At 37.2% G+C, this 19934-nt stretch overlaps 1 protein-coding gene across 5 annotated transcripts in view; it reads left to right on the top strand.

Annotated features, from left to right (window-relative positions):
* The window catches only part of LOC135585240 (DNA ligase 4-like), a 28852-nt gene extending 12223 nt beyond the window's left edge, over positions 1-16629 (top strand). Inside the window, exons 12-27 of one of the 5 annotated variants that reach the window (XM_065093469.1) lie at positions 206-281; positions 2308-2432; positions 2510-2544; positions 2786-2844; positions 3961-4044; positions 9017-9109; positions 9194-9242; positions 9501-9588; positions 10442-10642; positions 10838-10963; positions 11085-11187; positions 11267-11372; positions 11748-11878; positions 12012-12170; positions 12697-12852; positions 15753-16629. In XM_065093469.1, the coding sequence (XP_064949541.1) occupies positions 206-281; positions 2308-2432; positions 2510-2544; positions 2786-2844; positions 3961-4044; positions 9017-9109; positions 9194-9242; positions 9501-9588; positions 10442-10642; positions 10838-10963; positions 11085-11187; positions 11267-11372; positions 11748-11878; positions 12012-12170; positions 12697-12852; positions 15753-16458 (2297 nt within the window). In that variant the 3' untranslated portion in view covers positions 16459-16629. Of the gene's footprint in view, positions 1-205; positions 282-2307; positions 2433-2509; positions 2545-2785; positions 2845-3960; positions 4045-9016; positions 9110-9193; positions 9243-9500; positions 9589-10441; positions 10643-10837; positions 10964-11084; positions 11188-11266; positions 11373-11747; positions 11879-11979; positions 12171-12696; positions 12853-15752 lie in introns of those variants that run through there. The other 4 variants (XM_065093470.1, XR_010481747.1, XM_065093472.1 and 1 more) reach the window with 4 other exon arrangements.
* Positions 16630-19934: the final 3305 nt, after the last annotated feature.

The following is a 19934-nucleotide window of genomic DNA, read 5'->3' as shown; positions in this document are numbered from 1 at the left end:
GTAATGCAATTTTGTTTTATAGAGGGTTATCAGTGACACTCCACTAAGGTTGCTCTTTTTAGGGGATGAGATAATTATTAGTTGGTGGGGAAATTGCACAATGGGCTGTCCTTTTTTCTGCAATATTGTTTGTTATATATTCATGCTACCGCTCCAATTTAAGTTGAGTGTTTATTATGATATTTTCAATTTGTTGACTTTGTAGGTCAACCTTTCTGGTCTACTGTTGCTTACAATGTGGAAGATGTGGAGAGGTTTTTCAAAGACACCATTGAGAACAGGTCATAAGAGCCTTATGTAGTTAAATTGGCCTCATTTTTGAATGACTGTTAATTGGATCCAGTGTTTAGCATTTCATAGTTCTTTCTTTTTTGAATTTGTTCTTTCTCATCTAGAGATATAGTGGATGATTCAAGGCATGACATACCTTTTTATCAATCTTAAGCTTAAAGCATAAGAACTTAACTAGATCTGGACTTGTAATTACTTATTTTGTTAGATTTGTGTATCATATCTTTATTCCAATAACAAAATTTGAGATGGTCCTTTTCTCTCGTCTATAATGATCTTTAATCGGTATGGTACGTACCGAGGCGTACTGATGGTACGTCGAGGTACGCCCAAAATTATAAAATAAAACCTCCAAAAATATCTGAAAAATAGAAAAAAGTTAGATTAGGATTTTTAAGTTGGAACTAAATATAAATTTCATATATTTTTGCCAAAATAATATAAATTGACCTAATACCGATCAAATTTCGATTAAATCATCATTAAAACCATTAGTCATAGTATTAAAAACTTAATTAAAACCTAATTAAATGTATTATACCATCATAAACATATGATCCAATCCTTAATATGTATGAAATATAAAGATTTGATCTATTAAGTGTCTAACTTGAAAAATCAATATTAAACACACTAATCACAACATTAAAGAATTAATTACTCCCTAATTAACACTATTCTACTATAAAAAATGTATCAAACAACATATTAGACATTAAGTCATACATAACATAGAATAGGCTTAATCATCTCATAAATCAATAAAAATCTAGAAAGAAAATACGAACCTCTTGATTAGAGTGTTCTTCATCTTAATCTTCCTAAATTAGCCTCCTAAATTTGATCTAATTTATAAATCATAGCTTTGTTGAGTTTCAAAGAGTGAAAAAGTGAGAATAAGAGAGAAATGTGAGTGATAAAGAGTTTGAGAGAGTTTAGGAGATTAAGAGAGTGAAATGAGTTGAAAGACGGGGGTGGAAAGAGTTTAAAAACCCTTTTCTAAGTCTCAAACGGTCAAATTGACTGTTCGAAATAGGGCAATCTCAGCCCTTGATCAGTAACGGTCAAAATCCGATCGTTATTGACTGGTACAGGTCGGTAACGGTCGAAATCCGAGCATATCGATCGGTATTCGATCGTTACCGCCCGGCACAAACCCCGTATCGCCTGATACGGGTCAAGTGATTGGTACCACTCGGTAGAGGACGGTCCGAATACCGGTATCTTGTCGGACCTGTATGTACCTCCTGTATCGGACGGTACGCATCGGTACAGTAAAACGAGTGAAATAACTATTCATTTGGATAGGTACTACCCTTTATGAAGAAAATCTTTTGCTTTAGGCCTTGTTTTGATAAATTCAAATGGGTTGGTATGAAAAGATATACATGTTACATAAATGGTTATTTTCTCTTATTTTATATCTGATTTAGCAAGCTTGCTGGGTAATTTTTTACCAAAAGAACTAATGTGAGGAAGTCAAACTTCGGGAATTCTGTTAGTCTGTGTCAAGGTTTAAGGTTTTAGTTTGATACCAGTTTGACACATTGTCAGTCAAACTTCGGGAGGGTATACTGACCTGTATCACTCATGTGACTGAGAAAAGGTAAAAAATGAATGTGGATTGATCCCGATCCATTTGGTGCAGTGCTGGTTCTTTATTGGACTGATAAAATATAGATTGGTGTGCACCAATGCAACTGGTGTTTGAGTGGACTATGTAAGATAGCCTACTCAAACCTAAGTGAATCAACCAGTTTATGTGTGAATCCTACAATTAAGGAATCTTAATTCTCTGTTTTGGAATGTCAAGTCTAAGGTTTAACATGTCTAGATCTGTAAAATGGACATTTTGTAGAATTATAATATATGATTATAATTTGGATGCTGCCTTCAAAGTTCTGTCAACTTTTGAGTGGCTTTTCAAGCAAAGTTGACTTTTGTTCTTTCAGAATGAATTATTGTACATTTTTTATATTTCTTGTTTATATCTATCCTTGACTTTATATTTCTCAGAGATGAGGGAATTGTGCTGAAGGACCTTGGGTCCAAATGGGAACCTGGTGATCGGAGTGGGAAATGGCTGAAGCTGAAACCTGATTATATACATGCCGGTTCAGACCTAGATGTTCTTATTATTGGTTTGTTTTTCTAGTCCTTACTATATTTCAGAGCTGTTTTCATAACCATATGAAACTGAATAGGCTATTTGCAATAGGTGGTTACTTTGGGTCTGGACGTCGAGGAGGAGAGGTGAGTTCATTTGTAGTTGCATTTTTGCACAACACCTTTCTATATGAAGTTTCAGTATTTGTGTTGGTTAAATGCCTTATGCTGATAAGTGCACATTACTGCATATTCTTGTTTCCATTTCTGTAGTCCATACTACTTCTTGATATGTGGTTTGATGGATACTGAATTCCATAAACTTTCTTTCTAGCTCTTCTTTTATAAGTGCTGATAGAGATAAATCTTTATCTATGATTCATTTCAGGTATCTCAGTTTCTAGTAGGTCTTGCGGAGCTTTCAGATCATACTAGCTATCCAAAACGGTGAATAAAAACTTCAATTTTTTTCCTTCTTTTGCCAACTAAAAGCCTGTACAAATTATCATGCTGCTAGTCCAAAAAAAAGAAAAAAACCCATTTAGTTATCAATACTGGTCATGCTTTTGCTATCTTTTGAGATTCATTATTAATCATTCCTTTATGTTAGGTCACATCTTACTGCTTGATTGGGATAGCTACTTAGTCCCATTTGCTTGTAGGTGCTTTGTTAGATATTGCATATCTTGTAGATCATGGGCATGCCTCTGAAGCTCGAATTAGGACACTGGGCCATAGAAATGATTTTCTGTGTACCATTTGTTTGGAATGCCAGACATGAGATAAGCTCATTTGAGATATCTATTTTTTGAAAATTTTAGTTGCTGTTATATGGATCATTGTATTTTTGGTCTGTTATGCTTCTTGCAGAGATATATGAGTCATTCATTTCTAACAAGTGTCATTCTGCATATTATACGTTGCTGAAATTGTTTTACCATGGCACATTGATTATGTATATATGTTGTTGTTATAAATGATTATTTATTTTCCATGAAAGTGATTTATGTTCCATGCCAGTATCAGAGATAGGTGGATTCACAAAATTTATTGTAGGAAATGGCTGTTCCCAATACCGGTTTTCAGACAACATAATTTTCTCTCTTTCTCTTTTCAAGTAGTAAACATGTTTCCTATATTTCTCAAATTTCTTAGAAATTTTTCTCAGAAGAGGGGAAACTTTTTGTTAAGCAAATAAACATTTTTTTTTTCTAAAGGATGGTCTAGCTTATGTTTTAGAGTCCTTGAAATATTAGGAAGCTCTTGGGTTTACTTTGGTTCTTTCTTTTGTTCTCTCTAATGGATGTTCTGTAGTGATAATGTAGAATGGATTGCAAGTGACTCAAATATCTTATTGTGATAATTTATCCTACTTCCTTTATTTTGGCCTTTCTGTATCTCCTTTTTTTAAGCATACTCAGCACGCCTTGCAAAACCCTTATACTGGTTTGGAAACATTTTTGTGTAACTGATCGCAGTCTGAGAGAATGTGTGGCCTTTCATCTATTTTTTATCTTCCCTTAATTCCATAGTAGTTTGTGCTTATATAATCTTTATATGCAGATTTATTTCATTTTGTCGAGTTGGTAGTGGGCTCTCTAATGATGAATTAAATGCTCTAGTTGCCAAGTTGAAACCTTATTTCAGGTATCTTTGCCGTGTCATGATGTACTTTGTGTTGGCATAAGATTTTATATTGTTGTTAATATTTTCTCTTTTACACTTCTACTTTAATATTGTTGGTGTGGTACTTCTTTTACTGCAAAAGAAAACAAGCCAACAAAGAATGACTTGTCGCAGAATGCTTGATCTCCGTTCTCTTTTCTCTTTTCCTTGCCACTGGTGTAGAAGGTGAAAAATCATAGAACTCCTGCTGGGAATTTAAAGAGGGGAAGTTGGAATTTGAGCTCAATCCAACACATTTTTAATTGTTTTATCCCTTTGATTAAATACATGATAATACAGATTGATGTTGATTGGTTAATCTGTTAATTTTAAATTACAACTGTTGGCAGGTATTTTTGATATGACAAAATGCACTAGAAATACTCTATAGAACCACTTGAAATTGTGTGTTTTCCCTCATGTGCAGCTTCAGTGGCCATTTGGCAGCAGCAAGCCCTTTGAGAAAACGAACTTCTTCGATCTCATTAATTTTATATTATTTTCTTCGAGTTCTTTTGATCGTTTCCCTCTTCCTCTAATATGAAAATAATAGTTTCTTTTTGCTCATAGTTTATGAGGTATGCAGATGCCTCGGTTCCAAAAATAGTGCTCTTCCAAGTTGACTGTTGTTACTGTTTGACATTCTATGTTTGTATATTTTTATTCAACTTTCTTAGTCAGATCTTGTTGTCAACTCTGCCATTTCTGTAGCTAATATTGCTATCATTCAAAATTTTGTCTAATATAAAAGAGTTAGCTGATTGCTTTATTGTGATCATGGTTTTGCAATACCGTACCATACCGCTCGGTACGGACGGTATGTACCGGTCCGATAAAAGATTGGTATGGGCAGTATATTGGTATACCTTAGTGTACCATATGTTAGTACGCTTGGTACGTACCATACCAACAGCTGATTGGAACACCGGTACGGTATGGTATTCAGAACCTTGATTTGTGATATAGCACAATCTCTTTAATGTATGGAACTATTAGAACCAGTAAGTGTCAATCTATAGGAGAGTGATTAGTGTTATTGAGGTTTGTAAATTTGGTTTGGTGCAAGGATTGGGTTATTGCAGCAAATGAACCCAATATGGTGTTTTATGCCAGTCTAATTAGGGACTAGAACGCTGGTCACCAAGTTTTGAGCACTTGACATTTGAGGCCTAGTGACAAGTTGTGATTTGTTTTGACTTGAACCAGTCAAAATTCTCCAAACTGAGTAGCTAAAAGCTTTAGCATAATTCAAGCTTGAAATCATAGGCGATGCCGCAGCACACAATGAAGAGAGAAAAAGAGATGTTAAGAGCTGATTCTCAAACTCTAGGTGTCACTTGGACTTTTGATAATGAGAGAAATGAAGAGGAGAAAGATATAGTTTTGTTTCTCTTTTTTTTCCTTTTTCTTTTCCAGTTTCCTCCTCTTTATTAATATTTAATAGTACAGTGGTTGATGTCAACTGAAATGCCAATTTTAACCTATCACACTCTATGATGAGGAGCTTGTCAGGGCATGCTGGTAGCATGGCAGTCGTTGGTGCAATGTTTTGCTACTTTAGTTTGACTATTTTTATTATGATTTTTTGTGGTGAAGTTCCACATTTTTCCTAGACCATTATATGGTTCCAAATTGCTCTCTCTCTCTTAGCTTAGGCTTCTTGGGACTTTGGCCGCATGATAGCAGCTGGCGGCTTCTCCCATCTCCTCCTTCCTTCTTTTGGTACTGTGGTATCTACCAAAACCCATACCAGTTAGGGGAGCTAGTACAGGTTCGGTATCCAAGATATTGAACCATGGTTTATAGTTCTTTTTTTTATATTTAAGATAATTAAGGTACACGCATTGTATATCTTTTATACTAGGGTCTGCCGTACCGAGCTGTACCGCCCGGTACGGGCGGTACGTACCGATCCGACAGGTTTTCGGTACGCGGACCGACTGTCACCGGTCCGAGGCACTGTAGCAGTGCTACAGTACTCGGTACACCTGGGTGTACCGCTCGTTATACCGTACCATACCGGTACCGAGCCCAGGTCGAAATACCGGTATGGTACGGTATTGCGAACCTTGTTTTATACAATGTTTGCTATACCACTCGAAACAGTATGGTATGGGCAATACATATTGGTTTGGGCATGGGCCGATACGTAGACCATCACGTTTCGGGTGGTCCAATTAAATTAATAAAAAATTCAAAGAAATGGTGGGACCTTATTCAAAATCAATGTTAAAAAAGAAAAAAAATATTAGGGCTTGGAAACGTGACCCTTTTCTCGTGTAAGATGTCGCCACCTCGTTGTCGTTGCTTCGCCACTATTTCTTCGATGCTTCCTCGTCACTATTGCTTCTCTTTTCCTCTTCTTTCTTCTTCCTCCACTTCTTCCACTTCTTCCTTCTTCCTTCCTTCCTCCCACCTCCTTTGTTCCTCCATCGCCCCCTCCACTTCTCCCCCTCTTTTTCTTCCTCGTTGAATCATCAACACGCACTGATGTACCAAATGTTCGTATATCGGCATAGACACCCCATTCTGACAAATTGTCGAAATGGGTCCGATACCTGAAAGGGAATCCTTGCTTATATAGACCATTTGGTACATTGGCGCACTGACACACAAAATGGTGCCATTTGTTTCAGCAGACCAAAGAGAAAAAAAGGTAGAGAAGTGGGGGAGGAGAAGAAATACAAGGAAGTGGAAGAGTATCAGAGAAGGAAGAAGCAGTAGTGGCAAGGCAGCAACAGGCACCATGAGGTAGAATCAGTTGGGAGAGAGAGAACCGGGAGAGGAGAGGAGAATATGAGGAAAATAAATAAATAAAACAGATAGTTATTGCTATCAAGTGAAAAAAAAGAAAAGAAAAGAAAACAAACATCAACCTAGTTTCAGATCAGACTAGGCGAAATTGGTTGGTCTGGGTGCTGGTTTTTGGTTGGATCATTAAATTTTTTGTGCCATGAATTGGTCTAATTGGGTTTGAAAACTGTCAACATGACTCGATTAGGATAAATAAACTTTACAACTCAGGAATTACAGTTGCCAAATGTAGGCTTGTCAATTTATTGGATCTTGAGCTGATTAAGCTGCGATCTAATCCAACTAGATAGGATATTTTGATATGATTGGATAAGTATATGTAATTGCATTGTGTACCAATCAACCCTGTCTCTCATTTCTTTACCTTTGTGTAATTTACTTTGTACAACAGATGAAGTAGAATCGGAAAATTTGTGGAGTACTTCTTAAGTAGAAATAAACTAACAGCCTGACGCCACTACCTTACTACTCAGAGGTTCTTCCACTCCATCCTAGTGTCTTCAAAAGGTGTTCACCTAGGTGCTTGGGCGAGGCAAGGCTTAGCCCGAGCGCCTCACAAAATGTCGAGGCAAGTCGATTCAATGAAGCATCGCTTGGGCACTTGCCTGAGCCCAAGCGCCACGCACCTCGAGGCAAGCCCTTGAGCCAAGTTGGGTTAGGGCTTGAGCATGGCTCGATTGAACGAGCAAGTTGGTTCAATCGAACCACTTAATGTACCATAACACAAACCCCCCTCGCCCTCGAGCTCGATTGGGTGAGACAAACCTAAAAGCGAAACCCTACGTTCGTCGTCGTCGCCTTCATCCGCAGCTTTGTCTACTGCTGTTGCCTTCGTTTGTCGTCACCGCCTTCGTCCATCATCACTACCTTCGTTTACAGCTTTGTTTGCCATTATTGCCTTTGTTTGCAGCTTCATCTGTTCGTTGCCCTCTCCTTCCTTCACAATTGTTGGTTACTTATCTTTGTAGTCCATTCTTCTCATTTCGATTAACTTCCTGCACCATATTGAGGTGGTGCATTGTTCCTCTGTTGGGAGTTGGAACTGTTTAGCACCATATTGAAAACACTGTTTATCGTAGGTCTTCACCAGTAGAACCATATTTAGCATATTTTATTGAATTTGATGTTAAACTTCATTATTTTAATAATTTTGTTATTAGAAGATGAACAATGTAATTTGGTACTCTATATGTTTTTAATTTGATGTGCCATTTTATTTTTATGATCATATTTATCAATTGTAATATATGTTTTTAAAATTTTAATATTATAGGGCACCTCGCTTTCGCCTCGGGAGTTTTACCTCGGCACTTAGCGCTTTTAAAAACACTGCTCCATTCCCTTCCTTTCCCTACCATTGATTTTCTAAGGTCTTGTACTTATCTCTTTTTCCTACTCAGGGCCATCAACATGCCACTATGTCCTCCTTACCATTGATTTTTTAAGATCTTGTACTTCTCTCTTTTTCTCACTTAGGGCCATCAGCATGCCACTATGTCCTCTGATTGCTTTGGGAGGATGTACAAATAGAGAGAGGGCCTAACTTGAGATGAGGGCTTATCCAATCAGTTGTTGTCCCAAAAGTAAATTTAGTTTAGGTTCTTAGATATTAAAGCTTGATCAACTTACTTTACTACTAAGTTTAGATAAGGTGATGGATTAACTTTATTCTTATACTTTTTTTTTTCCTTTCTATTTAATTGACAATCTGTTAGCTGTCATCTAACAAGCAAAGATATTAATTGTAACAAGGAATTTTTAAATGAATATAACTGTGGTTTCTGTATTTGGTAGTCTGCAAGGTAAATACTTGCATTTCACTTGGAAGTCAAAAATAGTTTTACTATTTTCAGATCTTGCACTAGTTTCTGGATATCAATTGGATTTGACAGAGGCTGTAATCTATATTAACCGAAGTGTTGGCATATTGGATTGGACCATTCTTAGTGTGTCAGAAAAAGTCCATCATGATTCTAATTCAATCTAAATCTCAACCATTTTCAGGCTTAATTTAGGATTTCCATTGCCTTTCTATTTGATATTTGATGTTCTAGTTTTTATTCCTTAGTATTCTTTTATTCATAATATCAAATTTGGAGATTTAGTAGTAAGATTATTCTTATATGCGACATTTTTGAAGGAAAAATGAGTACCCAAAGAGAGTACCACATTTTTATGAAGTTACAAATAATTCAAAGGAGAGGCCAGATGTATGGATTGAGAGCCCTGATAAGTCAGTAAGCCTTTTCTCTCTTCATTCCCATTTGAATGGGCCTATGGTCTTGCAAACTCTTAGTAGTCACTCTTGTAAATGCAGATCAATTGTTATCTCTATAACTAGCGATATCCGAACAGTTAAATCAGAGGTACTTATGTTATCTGCTGCTTGTTTTGCAAAATTTTCTCGGTATACCAACTTGTTTGCAGCATGTAATTTTTTCAAAGATATTTACCATTTACATCTTGGATCTATATACATTTTCTATGTTGCATGACTTGGAGGTATATTCACTTATAATATGTGATTCTAGTCCTTGGTCCTTTGTCCTTTGTCTTCATCGTGTTATTTAAGATGCATTTTGTTTTTGCGAGGATGTCACTTATAATGGCTTTAATTTTCCAAGGTGTTTGCAGCACCATATGGTCTAAGATTCCCTCGAATTACTCGGGTGAGATATGACAAGCCATGGTATGAGTGTCTTGATGTGCAATGTAAGCATTCCTTGACCATATATATATATATATATATATATATATATATATATATATATATATATATATATATATATATATATATATGCAAATTTCACTTTCCAATTATGTTGGCTGTGTGTTGGACCTATGAAAATCAACATTCCAACTATTGTGTCATATTCCATTGGTTTTTTTTTTTATAAATTTGGTATTAATGTTGTCATGGAAATCCTGTAATCTAGAAAGGAGTCCTTATTTCTTGGACATTTTTCCTAATTATTCCATTTGGTGCTAATCCTATTACAGTGCAGAATGTTATGTATCTTGACAATCACTAGTAGGCACAGCAATTTTCTATGGAAAAGAAATATTTTTAAATATGATCTTTAAAATTTTTGAATTATTAGGTCTTTCTTGAAGTGCTGTCTGCCTTTGTTTAATTTGATTCATAATCTGATAGTAGTTACATTTATATGTGGTTTGTGATTCATTATTAGATACAAGTCAGAAAGTTTCTCTTGTCATGATTCTGGTCATGGTTTACTCCTTAGACATGGTGACATAGATAGAATAGGTACTTAACATGGACTCAACGAGTCCAACTGTTGGTTGGTATATCTACCTTCTTAATTGCATCTTATAGGGACAAGCTCTGCAGTCCCCATGGATATGTCAATAGTACTGAAGAAGGGGGCAATAACTCTTTTCACTAAGGAATATTGTTGATTTTAAGGCACAAAGCCTAGGGAATGCAGTCTTAACTAACTTCACATGTTATATTATTGCCTGCCTTCCATTTCACAAAATTATTTAATAGTAATCAACACATCAATCTTCAGTTGTCATTTGTTTTGACTTTGAACTATTTCAGCATTTATAGAACTGGTTCAATCGAGCAATGGAAATACACGGAGGGCAGATGATGCTGGCTTGCAAAATGAAAATCCAAAACACACAAGAAACACAAGGAGAGGAGAGAGGAAGAAGGTGACTGTGGTCCCGGCTCATTTTATCCAAACTGACACCTCAGATGTTAGGGAGGAGACCTTCATATTTGCAAACATGGTGTTTTGTATCCTATTGATGACTTTTGCCCGTCATAACTTCTTTTCCTTTCTGAGTACAAATATATCTGAGTTGAAACATAAGGGAACAGTATGCTGATTGTCTCAGTTGTAGTTGGTAACTTAGCTACTTTCTCCATGATTCCATTTCTTCTATCATTTTTTTAGAAGTCTAAAAATGATCACTTCCTTGACATAATTAGACTTTGTCAACATTCCTCCTTCCTACTCTGTGGACTACTTTCACAAAGTAGTGGTTGAAAATGGGGGAACATTCTCCATGAATCTTAATGACTCAGTAACTCACTGCATTGCAGCTGAAAAGAAAGGTCTACTCTTTTGGGAGCTAGGGTTGTATGGCTAACATTTTTGTTGTGGATATGGCAGGAATTAGATATCAGACAGAAGCTCGCTATGGTAGTATGCCTAACATTTTCATCATGAATATAGCAGGAATTAAATACCAGGCAGCAGTTCACCATGGAGATGTCATTCACTATTCTTGGGTCTTGGATTGTTGCAAACAAAAGCGGCTTCTTCATCTGCAACCTAAGTTAGTTTTAGCTATAGTTTCTTTTGCATTATCTTTTTGGTTGTTTTAGCTCCCAAGCCTGACTACAGTACTTTGAAAGGTACTTCCTGTTTTTTGCCGGTCCTTCAAGGAAAAAGATTCTGGAGGAATTTGATGCATTCTCAGATCATTATTACTGGGATCTCGATGTCACAGACATCAAACAGGTTAGAACTCGACAGAAGTTATCTTACCTGCCCAACAGTAATAGTAAGGATTCTGTGGCTTTGTGACTATCAGCAATGTCATAATGCATCAAACAAATAATTACTGAGATTTGTTTCTTATTGATTTGCTCAGAATTCGTTTGCAAGTCAATGGCGTTGATCTGGTGGTTTATATTTTGTACTGCTTTATTGCAATTGGTGTATGCTTCTGCTGCAATGCTATTTATTGGTCATTTAGATGCACAGTGTGCACTTTTTATTTAGTATGGACTAATGCTTAAGAAAAGAGACAAAAAGTGATTTTTCTTCTTTATTTTCGTTGCTTCACATTGCCAAGAGTCTAACTTTGTGTTCTTTTATTAAATGTGTTTCCAGATATTCAGCAATATTGTTGGATTAGAAAGTTCCGACAGGGTAGAGTATTACAGGAAGAAGTACTGTCCAGTGGAAAGTTTGTGCTTATTTCGAGGTTGTTGCATTTACTTCTTTAAAGCACTGCCTATCATGTAAGTTTTATACTTGCTTTGTGTGGTTATCACTTCTACTTCAGAGAATGATATAATATGAAACAAAGATCATAAAGAAAACTGTTCTCATTCTTTCATAGTCACAAGCTGACACTAAATTTTGCCGCTTAAGAAATACCGATTGCAAGGAAGTATCAGAGCTTGCATTGAGGAGAATGAGACTTGAAATAACAATGCATGCTGGTGAAGTTTGTGACAGCCTTACGCATGCTACTCATTTGCTAGTCTATTCGACAAATGAAAGCTATAACTTTGATCACTTATATAAGAGGTAATTGTTGCTCTGAGATTAACCTATTGCATGGACTTAAAGTACAATATCTCTATCTTGTAGTGTTTTCAATTGATTTGTGTATCCAAGATTTTACCTTGTGTGTTTGTGAGGATTTACTTTTTAGTTGCCCAGGCTTTGTTTTGTCTCTCACTCTCTTGTATACCTTTTTACTTTTGGATTATCATCGGTCTCTTTTAATCTCTTTAAACATGTTTCTTAAGCTTTACTGCCTCATGCCTTGTTTTTCTAAGAATTTACTTGTTGCTGTGCCATGTGCATTTTCCAAGAGCATTATGCATGCACAGTCATTTGCTGCAGTTTATGTGGGCATGATTCTTGGCATGACTTTATGCCCAGTGCCTCACAATTATAATCTTCCTTGGAATTTATCTTTTCTTTCTGCTAATTTCGCTTTCTATCTGCTCTGGACCCTTTGTTTCTTCACCTCTATTGCTTCTAATTATTCCTGAAGTGTGCTATTATGGATTTCTCAGAAGTTGGTTTAACTTGTATGCTTCTGCAGCTTTCCACTTATACATAGACATCTTCTGCATAGCAAGAAGTTACACATAGTGAGATATCAATGGTTGGAAGATTCTGTGAAGAAGGCCAAGAAGCTGCCTGAGGATCCTTATAATTTGATACCCGATTCCTTGGAAGATCTGGAAGTTGATAACAGGTAATTTTATTGGCACTATGTGCTTAGATTCAATGATGCTTCTTACTTTGAATTCGGCTGGCCTTGTCCTTTCTGAGTAGCAAGCATACTTGTGTGGGCCATATAATGTGGGCTGCAGAACTGATCATATTGGGCATACTGGCTGAAATTTATGTGTATCCCACTCGTACTGGCTGAACTCATAAGTTATGGCTGGTCTGTAACATCAAATAATCTTCTTTCCTCCTTTATTTAAACTTTTTGAGTTCATTAGACCTTTTCATCTTGATAAGCTTCCTTTGGCTCTGAGACCTTGGATTGTGCTGGCCATGGAGATGCTGGGGCTTGGCATTTCTTCCTGTGAAGTTAATGGATGAAAGTATGCCACTCAGAAAGATTTTTCTATTATTTTTGGTGTCCTTTTTTCACAACCTTGTTGATAAGATCAATTTCTTTTCTAAATTTTTGAACAATCAGGATACTGACAGCCAGTTACTTCATGTCTTGGCATATTGGTTGATGACTAACACATGTCCATTCGACAGGGGATGAATCCTTGCATAGAACTGTTAAATCCTTGAGAATTTACTGGTGAAAATTATCTTCAGAGTTTTAGAAATAATGAATTTAATGATGGCCTCTGAAGTATTGTAAGTTTATTTTTCATAAGTTTGGTTTTAACCATTGATCTTCAATGTTATTAGAGACTTCACTATGATGTGATACATTAGGTTATATGCATTTATGTAATGCATACATGTTATGCACTTATAGCTTAGGTTACAAAGTAAAATAATGAGTAAATTTAGCATTGCAGTTGCAAGTGCCGACATAAAATTCTCAATTGTGTAAGACATGAGTGTACGGGATGTGGATGCAAGTGCGGAAATTCCGGAGATGTTTCCAAGGATAAATACACAAAATCAAGTCAAATAAGTGGTTGGAATTTTTAGTTTCTCCTTTTCCCTTGAAACTACCGGTTGTGGATCTTTCCCTTCAGACTTTTTTCTTATATATATAACTTCAGATTAGAAGGGAAAAAAAGCAATGGTTTTCAAGTTTTTCATAACATGCAAGTCTAGCCTGGTGAATGCTTGCTTTCTAGGAATTTATATAAGTTGGAGGGTCTTACCCATGTCGCAAACGATGGGTTTAATAGGGTTCACATAAATAAAATCCTAACCCTAATGTAGTGCAAGAATTAAAAAAACACTGAGAGAGAAAACAGAGTGCTCTATGAGAGAAGAGACTTGGATAATCAGATGGTTGATTAAAGCCTGAACTTTATGATTTTTGATATGTTGTTCTTGACTCTAATCTCTACAAGATGATGGGTATTGATTTTGAAGTCTCTTCCTACTCTATTTTTTCACGTCCTTATTGGTTAAATTTGATCTCTCTTTTGTTTGTCACTGAAACCAATGTGTACTTATTCTTGATAACAATGATTCTCTTGTATTCCTGTGGTCTTGCATTCCTCCGGAAAAATGATTCTTGGAAAGGATAGAACTTGAGAACAAAAATATTGTAAATTTCCTTCTGTTGGCTATAGTAACTAGTTGGCCACTGTTTTTGCTACAGTTGTCTGTAACAGTTCTGTCTCTTTTGCTAGAGAGTTTTGTCTCAGTTTAGATATTAGTAAATACAAAATCATAACCTTACATGCCATATTTAATTCCAGTGATTTAAAAAGGCGCTTGGGCGCTCGCCTAGGGGCTCGAGCATCTCATATAAGGGCCAGGTGGTGCGCTTCAATAAGGTGCCACCTGGGTGCTCGCCCGAGCCCAAGTGCCTAGCGCTTCAGGCAAGCGCCCGGTTGATATAAGGCAATCGGGTTTGATTACATGTGCTTTAGTTGGTTCGATTGAACCAAGTAACGCACGCAGTTACCTCAAAACCTGCGCACGACCCCGACTTCCAACCCTAGCATGCGCTTTCTCCATCTACCTCCACCTTGATGATTTCTCCCTCTGCCTCCGTCACTGACGATTTCTCCCTCTGCCTCCGTCACTGATGATTTCTCCCGCTGCCTCCGAGTCTTCCTCTATCACCAATCGAGTTTCCTCAGCTTCTGCCGCTGCTGTTCGCTGTCGCTGCCTCTGCTGCTGTCCGCTACCGTGGTTGTCCGCTGTTTCTCTTTTGAGTTCTAACTTCTCACTATCAGTTTCATTGGGTGATTTTATCCCTTTTAATAATTATACTCTTCCCTTCTAACTGCTGTTAACAGTAAATAATATATTGTTAACAGTAGATTTTTAATTACTGTACAAAATAATCTTTATTTATTAGATTAATAATATTATATATTTATTATATTTTAATATTTTAGAGTTTTTTGCTTCGTTCGGGCGTTTTGGGACCTTGGCGCCTAGTGCATTTTAAATCACTGTTTAATTCCCACTGACATTCTTTGGTTGTTGTGAACTTGCTTTTACTTTTTAATAAGATAGTATGAAGATAGGCAGACTGTATTGTTTAAATTTATACATACAACTTGTTAGCAAATACATATAGAAAGTAACCTTTTGTTTGACATCTAATTTTTCTTCGCGGCCAAGATCATCTATCAAGAAGATTATGTAAGCAGAGTTTGATGGTGGTGTCAATGTGGGAATCATAACATAGATGGCGAATGGTGTCTGATTAAGACAGTTCACAAAATTGGTTAAGGTATTATTTACTGTGAAGAGCATATAGTTTACTAATTACTTCAAGGATGCTACTTATTTTATTGGGTGGTTAAGCTTGTTATGTAAACAAATATGGGTTCCTTACTGGCATTAACATTCGTGAGCAACTTGTATATGAACAAGTTGTTTAAATGGGCTGAAGTATTAAGCAAAAAGTAGCACTTGTGCAATTATCTTGAACTTGTTATTGGTGTTCAGATCTTAATCTGAGTTATTATCTTTTTGTTTCAGTGAGCATGGCCTTCCTGCTTCAACCAGTAACATGGAGAACCAGAGTGTCTCAACATTGCTTGATAAATATGAAACTGGAAAAAGAGCGAGACCTATACAAAGAAACACAGGGAAGGGAAATCCAAGATCGACTAGACGTATGCGAGCAAGAATTGGAAATCGACCTGCAAAAATTGATAGAGAGGAATCAGTGAGCAGCGATTCGGCAGTAGTAACTGGTCGAGAAGAAGCTCTGGAGTCGAGAAAATACAATAATATAATGGGTGAGGGTGAGAGTGCCAATGATAATACGAGGATCGAGGGTGAGAGTGCCAAAACATGTGAATCACTTGGAGGTACACTTGTTTGGGGTCAGACTGGGTCTGAAGATATGCATCCAGCTGAACTGCACAAAAAGAAAGACAGTGATGTAGGATCAGATAGCATGCATGTGATAGAAGACCGCTTAGGGGAAGGCGAAAAGTTGGAGCAGATGGTAGATCCATTGCATGCTATGTTACTAGATATGGTACCAAGTCTCAGCCAGAGAAATGTGGAAGGCGAGAGTTGCAGTCTTGGAGGTGAGAAACAGCAGCAGCAAGATATCAATGGCAATCCAGTGAAGAAGGTTGATGGTGAGAAGGAGAAGCTAAACGTTGATGCAAATCCAGTAAAGAAGAAGGTGAGTTACAAGGATGTTGCTGGTCAGCTCCTCGAAGATTGGTGATCCTATTTTGGTATCTCATTGTGTGTGCATTAACATAGGTTGGCACCATCGCTTGTACATTAATTTATATGCTTGTTAATTTAGTTTATACTATTTGTTGACTTATGGATAAGCCTCTTGCAAACTTGTAGAGGAGTTCCGAGTTTATGAATGGATTTGTTTCGAATCCAAGTATGAAACTTCTTTACAGGTCAACCAGTGAGTTTACTCGAGTATTTTTCATGTTGATGTTCAAGTTGGACTTACGTGGAAATTAATTTTCAGGATTTCATATAAATTTGGTTCATTAATTTTGATGAACAAGCTCAAATGCGTCTTTGAACGGTCTCGATTTGTCAACGATTCCCTGGTAGGTAATGTTCACTGCTTTATATGTCTTAATAATGTGAAGTCATGATAAAGAGTTCCTCATTCTGGAATATATATTCTATATAAAACATTAAAAAAAAAAGTAAAAGAATGATTTTTTCAAGAAAAAGTTCATACCGTCTTAGGTTTTCATATTTTTCGTATAAGGTTTTATTTTTATTTTTATTTTTCTAAATATAAGGTTTTTCTAAATTTAATTTTTTAAATGGTTTATAAAAAAATATTTTTTTCATCAAAACTAGCCCGTTGAATTGGATTGGATATATTTCAGTAACTAGAAATATTATGAATTTATTAATAAATATTATAATTACAGTTTAATTATTTTATTTTTTAAATTATTTTTATTATAAAATTTGAGGTTATGTTGGAAGAAGTTCAAAAAATCATTAGAAATAATTTTTTTTTACAAAAGATAAGTGTGACTTTGAGTTCAGGGTCTTATGATATATCATCAAAGTTTTTAAATAAGTTAAGAGGCATTAGGATATATCATCAAAGTTTTTAAAAAAGTTAAGAGGCATTGATATCTAGCTGCCAAGTTATGATTTGTCATCAACCAATAGAAAAAACACAGACTAGTTGTTCTCAAAGAACAACTAAGATGAAACTCATTCCTTTCTTTGATCATTGTTCCTGTATGGCTGTCTTGCATGTCTACCAGCCTCCCAGCAAATGTGACGGATGTAACAGTGTTATATTTAAGCTCAATAGTCATTTTATTTCCGGAAGATTACAAGAGATGGTACCAAGGGAATCAGTACCAATCGACCATGTCAAAGAAAATAGTCTACCTTGATTTTATAAGAAGGCCTGACTGATATGCTACTTCTTATGTTAAAACCCACCACCCTCCAAACAGGGGGGGGGGGCTTTACCAGAGGGGGAGAATGTCCAAATCCACATTTCAACAACACAAGGCAGACCACAAAAGAATATGAATGGCTTGAAAATGGAAACTCGAAAAATTCGCATCACTCGTAGAAAGCAGGAGGCAAAATTCCTTTTTAAGATGCCCTAGATTTGATGAAATCAGCTGTCTCTGTTTAAGAGATAAGATTCCATCAGCTTTGATCAGGTCTATTCGTAGAAAAGTTCTCTCTTTTTGGATTTCGAATAGTGCCTTGCCGTAGGGAATATCTAAAGTTCACTTGCTTTGCTGAAAAATTCAAAGAAGAAATTCTCACATGGATATTTTTGTGTCAAACCCTATGATTTTGTTACGTCCATACTCTGTCACACTGAAATTGCTGATCTTTGTTTATTGCTTATGTTCCACATACCGACCTTTTTGTGTCCTTCAAAACCCAAAATTAGTTTCTACCTTATATTTTTTTCTTCATAGTTTATACTATGCTCGAAAACTGACTGTTATCTAAAATTTTTCCAACAGCATTTCCTATTGTGACTCCTTTGCAGTATATGCTTCAGATATGGGTGGTTTCAGCAAGTTAACGGAGCTTGGTGCTGCACCGATACAGGTAGTAGATGAACATTGAATATTACCTCTGCACTCCTCCTCTTTCTAATTTTTCTAATCGATTCGACAATGTTTTGGCCCTTTCTTTCTTCACCTCTAACATCTTAACCATTCAATTTGCAAGAATTCCCATGATCTCGACGTCCCAATGTCAAGACAATAGGCACCACCTTTTGTCTGGATGCAGTCGGACTCCTAAATTTTCAGCTACTTACCGAATCCATGCGGGCACTGCGAGTTGATAGCGTCCACGTTTGGTGTTAGCCGGAATCATGCGGAAGCCTCACATGAGAAGAAGAGAGCCAAACGTAGCCAAGGACAAACTTGCCGGCAACACCAAAACTAACCACTCTCCCTTCGAAGAGAAGACACCGGCAAGTCATCCTTGGCTGCATTCCACTCTCTGCCTCTTCATGCAAAGCCCTCGACGAGCATCCTCATATCCATCTTGCAACTTCTCTGCTGCATCTTCTGGTATATATAGGCGTGGCTGGCAATCATGGACTGCATCTGATCCTTCTGGTTGGCTGTGCATAGCCAATGAAATTTCACAGAGCATGTGTGACATGCGCTGCCGATCGGAAAATTTCCGATTCCGGTACTATGCTGCGGTCGGAAAACAGGCAAGTGGAACGATTTCCACTGCTCAACGGATTCTGGTCCTTCACGGCAGACTATTGAAATGGAGGAAGGTGGGCCTTAAAAGATGTTAATTGGGCTGCTGTGGGAATATAATCAATCATGGGTGGAGGCCACGCAGAGATATGGTGACTCCGACGCTGCATCCAATTTTTCTTGGCGTTCTCGACGTTCTTTAAGTGTTTGATTCGCCTCTCCACAGCTCCGACTTCCTTGTGTGTGTGTGTGTGTGTGTGATCGAAGGACATCATCATACACTTCAGAGCTTCTTTGCCCCTCCCCACCAAATAAAGTCTGTGACCAGAAATCTTCCTTTCTTTACTTACATCTTGTGAACTCTCCATTCGAGATCTGTCCCTTTGCCCCTCCCACCAGCAAATCTTCCCTTTTCTCTTCTTTACATCTTGATTCGGTGATTGTACCGCTCTCCAGTCCAAGCAACTGTTTTCCAATAGGAACATGGCAGCGTGGCTCTTCGGTTGCCCCAAAGCGTCGGCCCCTTTCCAACTCTATCCACAGTCCTTTTGGACTTGGGTTAACGTATCTACTTCGGCCTTCAAGTTTCGTTTTGTTCGATCCAAGAGTACAACAATGACGGCTGACGGCTCGAGGGTTCTTCTCCTTTACTCGTTCTCGAGGAAATCTGAAGATTATGGAGATGGATATCATGATGATGTGCTACGTTTCATCACATTCTAACAGAGGAAAAAAATATTATTTTAATTCTTGATGGGGCCCATACTAATCATCGTTGGTGCTCTCTTTGAGGCGTGACGAATTATGAGCCCACGCGGTAGAGTAGAACTTAAAAGAATTATGATCTCGATTTTAGACAAATAAGATGTACACGGACTAAACACATGGCATGGCATGGCATGGCATGCGAGACCGTAGTAGAGGTACACGAGATATTTCTGCGGGAGACGGGCGCCGTACAAGCCGCGGGGAGGCGCCGCGACGCGTGTGGTCGGACGACAGCCGGCGGCTT

This window comes from Musa acuminata, chromosome BXJ2-1 (assembly GCF_036884655.1).
Source record: "Musa acuminata AAA Group cultivar baxijiao chromosome BXJ2-1, Cavendish_Baxijiao_AAA, whole genome shotgun sequence".
Taxonomy (NCBI): domain Eukaryota; kingdom Viridiplantae; phylum Streptophyta; class Magnoliopsida; order Zingiberales; family Musaceae; genus Musa; species Musa acuminata.
Note: the sequence above shows the minus strand (reverse complement) of the source record. Positions and strands in the feature narration are given on the sequence as shown.